This window comes from Halictus rubicundus, chromosome 18, assembly GCF_050948215.1.
Source record: "Halictus rubicundus isolate RS-2024b chromosome 18, iyHalRubi1_principal, whole genome shotgun sequence".
In the NCBI taxonomy this organism is placed as follows: domain Eukaryota; kingdom Metazoa; phylum Arthropoda; class Insecta; order Hymenoptera; family Halictidae; genus Halictus; species Halictus rubicundus.
The window spans coordinates 8,647,656-8,656,328 of NC_135166.1; the positions used below are offsets into that span (position 1 = coordinate 8,647,656).

The 8,673-nt window shown below is 36.2% G+C and overlaps 1 protein-coding gene across 1 annotated transcript; it reads left to right on the top strand.

The window, feature by feature from the left end:
• The first annotated feature begins 2,312 nt into the window (after positions 1–2,312).
• On the top strand, positions 2,313–5,429 carry LOC143362837 (trypsin-1). Its single transcript, XM_076803317.1, has 6 exons — positions 2,313–2,487; positions 2,653–2,815; positions 3,310–3,515; positions 3,959–4,161; positions 4,376–4,430; positions 5,045–5,429. Exons 1-6 carry the CDS (start codon positions 2,343–2,345, stop codon positions 5,158–5,160), a joined length of 888 nt encoding a protein of 295 aa, XP_076659432.1. The 5' UTR covers positions 2,313–2,342; the 3' UTR covers positions 5,161–5,429.
• The last annotated feature ends 3,244 nt before the right edge of the window (positions 5,430–8,673 follow it).

Consider the following 8,673-nt stretch of genomic DNA (forward strand, 5'->3'; position numbering starts at 1 on the left):
TTGTCGGACGTGTTAATTAATCATTGTACCTGGTCGTCCTTTTTCGGATGCTTAGAAAGGATCATGAAAAACAGCGCGAAGGTGAATTACCTCCGGCGAGATGACCAAGAACCTCCACATCTTTCGCGTACCGAAATCTTCGGCAGGTAGGAAGATCTTCGGGGCCCGCCGATAGTATTCGGGCGGCAGGAAATTTACATACGGTTAGCCTAAATTTTCACTTGGACTACTCGCCAGTCCAGTATTCCGTATAAATATAGATGTGACGCTGAACCGAAGACTTGTGTGAAAGTGTACGCCGTCTTGGTAGGAAGTGTATTGTCCGCCGATTGAACTTCGCTGGCTTCTTTTATTCAGTGGCCGTGGTGCGACTCGGTTATCGACAGTATCGCTATCGTGTGCAACGTCGAAGAATTATAGTGTCCAGTGATAATGTGGATTCGATCGTTGGTTTGCATGCTCGTGCTGGTCGCGGTGACGCGTAACATCAACTGCGAGGAGGTAAGCACTGTTTCGCGATAGTACTGACGCTCGTGTCAAATGACTACTGCAGTTTATTTTGCTTGGAAACTGCCTCGTAATTTCTTTATAGCTATTTTGCATAAGAACAATTTTTATTACATTCTTATTCTGTACAGGATAATAATAATCTATTTGGTATTTATTTAGTGTTTATTTATTTGGTATTTATTTTATTGTATTTTATAAATTTCGGAATCGACGAATGACGTTTATTCTTCTAAGTGGTGCAACTAGACTGCGGATTTTCTGCACTTATGACAGAAATGAGTAGGTGAAACTTATTAAAATTATTAAGAGGGAAAATATCTTTTTATTAACTCCTAGTATTGTAAGGGATGCGTAACATTTTTTTTTTGCATAAAAATCTGCAGTCTAGGTATAAGAAAAATATAAAATGACAATCAACTGGCTTTTCGTTCGATGCAGCATTGTGATTATTAATCGAGGTCGTACGTTATGGTAATCCAGCTTCGTCGGTTGGTTACTTCGAAAGAAAAAGTTGGTAAGGATGAATATGAGATAGAAACTAATACTAAGAATTCAGAACTAATACAGAATAACGAATTCTGTAATAATAAAAACAGGAAACGCTTTGCAATCGACCAAAGTGTATGTTGTCAATACATTCCGAATATATTGCTGTTTTGAATGGAATCTTTCTATCGGTAACTTTCGTCTATTTATAAATGTACAGTTTAAAACTCCGTATGTTATGCCGGAGTCATTCGTGACCCATCGCGGTAGCGGTGGGGATAAGCTCGAGCGAACGTCAATATGTACAATTTTATTCCGATATAAGACGACGCTTTTTATTTCGAAATAAGAAACTCGCTGTCCCCTCTTCTTGTTCTTCATCCGAAATACGACGAAAGCCGATCCCGAGCCATCGCCTTATATCGAAAGAAACCTGTAGTGAAATATCGGTATGGGTCAGAAATGACTCCGGCATAGGCCTAGAACTCGCAGGAGTCTGAGGGTCAATTATGAATGAACGTTACGAATGGTTGAATAAAAGGATTATCCTTCTTTAAGTATGAGTGTTTCGCCAATAAACAAATCCCATAAAATTTTATCAAAATCCAGACTTATTTAAATATTCCTATACAACTCATTAAACAATGATGGCACGTATTATACAATAAGGAGCAAAACTGATTACACACTATTAAAAACAGCATAACATTTTTCTAATTAGTCCAAATAACTTTAGTGTCTTTGGGAAGTTAGAAGGATTAGTAAAAGTGGGAAAATTGCCATTTTTCACGATTTTCGACTAAAAATCGTACTTTTAAACGTTTATAACTCGTAAACGAAGTAACCAATGTCGGTGAAATTTTCAGCGTGGATATAATTTATTCGAGCGAATCAAACACATTCTTTAAATTTTCAATACAGGCTCAGATAAGAAAGCTGAAAAAACTAACTTTTACCATTTCTTTCACGATTCCGAACAATTCAAATTTTTGTCAAAAATTTTTTACATCTCGTCTAATAAACTAATCCTTCTAAAGTCTCAAAAACACTAAAGTTATTTGGACTAATTTGAAAAAAGTTATGCTGTTTCAAATAGTGTGTAATCAGTTTTGCTCCTTACTGTATATTGAGGTTAATTACTTATTACCTTTCGAAATATTATTTTCTTATAAATTTTCCGCAGCACTTCCCTAATTTAAATTAATTCAACTAGTTTACCAACTTAACTTATCCTCCATGCTTCTTCTCCACGCGTTCGTCCCTAATCAATTTAAACTTTTGATAATCAAACTGAATATTTACCGTAGGATGCACAACCAGGAGTCATAGCCAAACCAGAGGTCAACATGAATAATGCAGTGAATAACGCGACGACGGTGGATGACAAAAATTTTTTGGAATGGTTATATGGTGTCATAGGAGCGTCAACAACAACAACAACAACACGACTTCCGCCACCAGCAAATACTAATAAAATATGTCCACCTTGCAGTAAGATAAATTCTTTTTCCTACTAATTGAAATGCTAACTTCGGAACGAATTTGTTCTTCATCTTTTCGAAAATAACGAATACTAAAGGGAAAGAATTTTATTTACATGAAGCAACATTTAATATTGAAAGTAATAACGTCGAACTGTACTATGTGATTTTACAGAATGCGGGCTGACAAATACACAAAAGCGTATAGTGGGCGGCACTGAGACGCAAGTTAATCAATATCCATGGATGGTATTAATGATGTTTAGAGGACGATTCTATTGTGGCGGATCTGTTATAAACTCTCGCTATGTATTAACTGCAGCACATTGCGTTGACAGGTGAATTCATTTTCTGTTTTAACTAGTTTCCTCGTCGTAGCATCGTTGTTGTCGTACAGCGCGATTTAAAAGTAACTCAACATTGTCCGAAATGAATTTCACTTAAAGAATTGTAATCTTATAACTTATTCAAATATCACGCTTCTGAAAGTATTAAGGGTTAAATTTCACCTTCGCAACCCAGAAATTTTTAACTTTTTTATATATAATCCTGTAGATCTTGTCGAGAAAATGGCAAAAATCCAAATTTTAACGTTAGGAATGCACTGGTTCAAAAGTTATGCGTGTTTAAAGTTGAATCGCTCAACTTGATTTTGCAAAAAAAAAATCGATTTTTTCGCAGAAAGAAAGAAGAAATTCCTCCCTTAAACTGCAAGACTCGTATGAACACTATTAGCAATAACATTCCTGTTATTTTGATGATAATGCTGTATATTTCGTAAATTGATTTGGACATTCGTAATTGTTATAATGTGTATTCATACCTTGATCAGGTTCGATCCAAAACTCATGTCGGTTCGGATATTGGTGCACAATCGAAATACGACAGAAACCGACGCGCGAACGTTTAAGGTTGACAGCGTGATGAAACATAGTGGTTATTCATCGTTCAACTATAACAACGACATTGCTCTAGTCAAATTAACCGAGTCCATAGAATTTGAGGGGAAAATGAGGCCTGTGTGTCTCCCAGAAAGAGGTAAAATAATATCTCGATTTCTCATTTGCGATCGTTTGTGCCATTTTTGAAAAATGTCCATAGGGATCGGTCGTTGGTTTAACCGTTACATTGTCAAGCAAATGAATAAGTAATTTTTAGACTAACCGTACCACGACCGGTTTCACATTTTTTATTTTGTAATTACTGAAATTACAAAGACGCGTCCATTAAAAATTATTAAATAAATTTGCTCTGTATAACATACAAAAACTTTACATACATGCACGCGCTCTAATTAAGTCAGTATAGTTATAAAAATTGCGAGAAATCTAAATGTAATTTTGATAAAGCAACGTATAATAGCAGTCACATTTTGTGATCGGTAGGGTTAATACTAAAGCTTATTTATGGTAGTATTTATAGTATTTTGGATTCAGTGTAATTCGTCGCATAAAAGTCACGAAGTTTCACGTCTTTCCCAGAGAAAACTTTTGCTGGCATAAACGCCACAGTAACCGGATGGGGCGCGATCGAGGAATCTGGTCCTATTTCCCAGACTCTACAGGAAGTCAAGGTGCCCATACTCACGAACACTGAATGTCGTAATACTAAATATCCATCGCGAAGGATCACGGACAATATGATCTGCGCTGGTTACAAAGAGGGAGCGAAGGATTCATGTCAGGTAATTAACAACAAACTGGATCAGCTTTATCTTTACTAATACTCGCGGAAAATCCATAATTCGCTATAACGTACATTATACGTATGTACGTACATTGTACATCATACATATCACACACACACGCATATGCGTTCATCATTTTTGTACATAGAACCTTGACTTGTAACGTTCAATGAACCGACTGTCAATTTATTCCTCAACTTTGTTTTTTTAGGGAGACAGCGGTGGTCCATTACACATCGCCAACGACAACAATTATCATATAGTTGGTGAGTGCTACATTCTATCGATTAACTGTTAATCTTTTCCCTATGGTAGATGTTTTTCGGGAAGTTGCAATTTTTTATTTATCGAAGTTAGTTTGCCAACGCAGCCACGTTTTATATCGTTCATACTTATATCGTGTGCAAACACTGTTCCCCGATCTCTCGCCGCTGGTGTCGAACGTCGAAAAGGATAGCGAGTGAACTATACTAATTCAATGACAAAACTTTTATGTTTTTAATTATTTCTTCGTTTCACTTTCACCAGCATATTTGCGACATTTTTCTAATTAAAACGAGTACAAACACGACGCAATTCGGATCACATTTACTTGTTTAATTCACGTCACGGTGGAACCTCGAGCATCGATTCGGATAATCGAGGTTCTACTTAACCGTGAATTAACCAAGTAAATATGCTCCGAATCACGTCGTGTTTGTACTCCTTTTAATCAGAAAAATGTCACAAATATGCCAGTTAAAGTGTTGCGAAGAAATAATTAAAATCAAAATAGTTTTGTCATTGAATTACTGTCGTCGATACTCCCGTAGCTTGTTACGCTTTTCGGCGATGGAGCTTCTGTGCGCGTACGGAAATAAACCTACCATAACGTTCGCAGGAGTCGTATCCTGGGGCGAAGGATGCGCGAGACCAGGCTACCCCGGCGTTTATAGCAGAGTAAACCGATATCTGACATGGATCTCCCGCAACACCATGGATGCCTGTTACTGTTGATTTGAATCGAAATGGAGAGATGAACAACATTTATGACTGACATAATACTCAGCCGTCCTGACGCCGCAAGGACGCGGTTCACCATAATATCCACCGTATCGCGGCTTATTGAAATCCGGAAGCTTAAAGTACTCGAGGACTACTGAAAATACTAGACTGCGGAAGTATATACATATAAGACCATAATATGGAGTGAGTATGCTAATTATGCACGACCAACAACAGAATGGGCATCTCGGCATGGAAACAAAATTCATATAAAAATCAAATAGCTAAAATATGAATGTTAAAGTATATTATCATCTTTACAAAATTATAAATAGTTTTTTTAGTTAGCACTCTTCGATTGTTGCGTAAACTATTAATTATTATGTATTTTAGCATGATAGGCTTGTTGTGCATGATTAGTGTCCAATCGATCGTAACAATGCAGTTGTTGCTACAGCGCACTGAGCCTAATAATGTGCTAATTACAATATCTAATTATGATTTCGAAACAAATTCTGTATATGCAGCAAATTACAGAGTATGCAGAATATGCAAAAAACATGTAGAATTCGGAAGATATGCAAAGTGAACGATATATTTTTGTGATCATTTAATCAGCACAGTCATACAGAAATCTGATGTATTTAATTCATGACTACAAAAACATTTGCATAAAATTCCGCAGTTTAGTAGTTATACGTTTAGATAAGAGCATACATGACGATGAGAATTTCTGGGAGAGTTACTATAATTTAATGAAGTCTCCTTATTTTTTATTTATTTATTTTCCACGTCTCGGTTAACGAGTTTTGTAAAACCGCAGTCAATCAAAAGTCTACATACACGTGCCACATTAAAAGTATGTAAAAGAAAATTTAGAGGCATAATGGATGTCTTTCTTATAAAAAAAATCGTGGTGTGTACTATCCACTTTTCAAGGGATACATTAGTGCCAAACTTATTATGATCGTTTTAACGAACAAAATATTTTTATTTTAATATGTCAGGGGTAATGTAAATTTTCGCGAGGCATGTTTTTGGCTCGTTTATGCTTTCTATAAAGAAATTTAGAAAACTTGACACATACATTTTGTGACTGTATATTGTAAAGTCGAACAAAATGGTATTTTTGACGCGTGCTGACGGGACAAGACATATACGGGTGACGAAACAATTGAAAATTAAGGCACGTACTCCGAGGCAAGGCTGGTAATATCGAACGTATGAGAAAGAAAGTCTCCGGAACTTTCTCTGTTTGTTTCGACTTGGAATTTCGGTGAAAACTCACGTACCTTTCCCGACACCAGCACATGGTTCCGACTGGGCCAATTGTTTCGTACGTAATGTCGTATATACCGCAGACACTGTAACGAGGTGATTATTACTTGTTTGCACACGTAAGATGGATGCGCCTTTAGTGATCACGCGGTACTGTTACCAACCAGTTTCACCGCTTCGTGTTATTAGCTATTGCAAGTGAACATTTCAGTATTTCGTCTTCCGATACATTCGTCACTACTTGGCCATTATGTTCAATGTAACTGAAATTCAGGTAGATGTCTCTGAAGCTATTTATTTCATAACGAAAAGACAATGTCTTTTTTGTTAATCTTACAATTGATATAAATAGGTATACAAAATGAAGTTACAAAAACTTGGAAAGCAGAACCACTAATGATATCAATAACTAGTATTCGCTTGAAATATTGATGTGTATTTCAGCAAAGAACTACCTTTTTATATGGTCAATGAAAGGGACATTTATTTTAAATCAATTTTGGCGATCTGTCCCACTCTATATAAATACATTAACATTTAACTACCTTTCAATGATGCTCAATTTCTTGTGTACACGTTAGATCACTACTTTACGTTACAAAATACTCTTTGCTGATTATACAATAAGTAGTGAAAAATATTCTGCGAAATTCTGCATTCGTTTCGAAGTGACATAAACATATACAATGGGTCCAAGAAGTGCTTGGACATTAAATACGCAATTCTCGAAAAATTGCCGACATTTAAACTGTAATAATTTCGTAAAAATTAACCGCACAACGAAAAGAAATTCAAATAAGTCTTAAAATGTGTCCAAACATGGACTCATTTTAATGCTAGAAGCGTCTAGTTTCACAATCCGTCGTTCATTTTATTCTAAGATTTTTTCCTGATGCACTGGGCGAGTAACTAAGTAATCACCATAGATTTAAAGATTGAAGCTTCCTCTTTATAACGACACCTTGAAAATTTATGTACGATTTTTTTTAGTACTTTCATCGAGCTTTGCATGAGAGCTGCGCCGCCATCTTTACAGTAGTGTACATAGGTTACACTGTTATACCAGGCCTGGGCAACTTCTTCCCCGCTTCGCGACCCCCGCCACCGGTGCACGGGTTCCTCCACCACTGGCCATTTCATATTACCCTACCGTGCTTTTATCTCTCCTATATAAGTTCCTAGCCCTGCGGCTCCTTCTCCCACACTCCATAGGAGCATGGTGGGGGATCTCAGGAGTGGGAAGAGGACTCGCTTGTGGCTCGCGAGCCACCTGTTGCTCAAGCCTACGTTACAGCACGAGGACTTTACATGACCGAACTTATACCTCATTTTTGTTTCATAAAATAGTGAAAAAAATCGTATATGAACTGTTAAGGAGTCGATGTAAAGACTTCACTCTTCAAATCTGTGGCAGTTTCACTTACGTGGAAAATTTTGAAAGTTTTTGAAGACGATTGAATTTGCAGCATTTTTTAGAAAACTGGGTCTTCAGTTTCCCAGCTTCTATATATGTAAAAATATTTTAAAGGAAAATGAACACTACTTTGCGAAAGTAGAGGCTTTAAGCTTTAAATGTGTCCAAACTTATGGTTGTACTATTTGTTTTTACGAAATTATCATAATTTCGATAATCTTTCGAGAATCAGAAATGTAATGCTTAAATACGTTTTGGATCCACTGTATACAGTATACAATACTCATTATTTCTATTAAACATTTCATGCTGCGACGAGCGAACGAAAGATTACGAGTTCAGATAGCGCCGCAACATTATGTTACGGAACAGGTTGTTATTTAATACTCCTAACACACTTGTGAGATTACGGAACTCGTTGTGTTGGTTACGAGGCGTAGCGATAGTACTTAAATTAATAACAATAACTCTATTTATTATGTTACAAAAATAACAAAAATTCAAAACGTAATGAAAAACAGGATGTGAAAACGATGAGAAGATGATGCTAGAGAAATGACAGTATAAGCTTCTGTTAATGGTCCTATCATAGTATTCATTCGATATTTATAGCGCATGTTTAAATAAATTTGTACAAATCACGAAAAGGGTGTTCAAACATTTATTTCTAATAACAAGAGCGACAGGGTAACCGAATTTTTTGGACCAGCAGTTAGCTTGTCTTAATTTACAAATCATAATCAAATTGTCTTGTTCAAGATGTATAACTGAACCATACTCAAAGTATAATTCATAATCGGTCAATGTAAACTACCAAGACATTTGGTTATTTT

What these genes read in the sequence shown, in the direction of transcription:
- LOC143362837 (XM_076803317.1), top strand. Translation starts at nt 2,343, where the DNA reads ATGAATAATGCAGTGAATAACGCGACGACGGTGGATGACAAAAATTTT. An exon ending in GCAGCACATTGCGTTGACAG is followed by an intron (nt 2,816 to 3,309) that starts GTGAATTCATTT and finishes TACCTTGATCAG; the next exon opens with GTTCGATCCAAAACTCATGT. An exon ending in CAACAATTATCATATAGTTG is followed by an intron (nt 4,431 to 5,044) that starts GTGAGTGCTACA and finishes TAACGTTCGCAG; the next exon opens with GAGTCGTATCCTGGGGCGAA.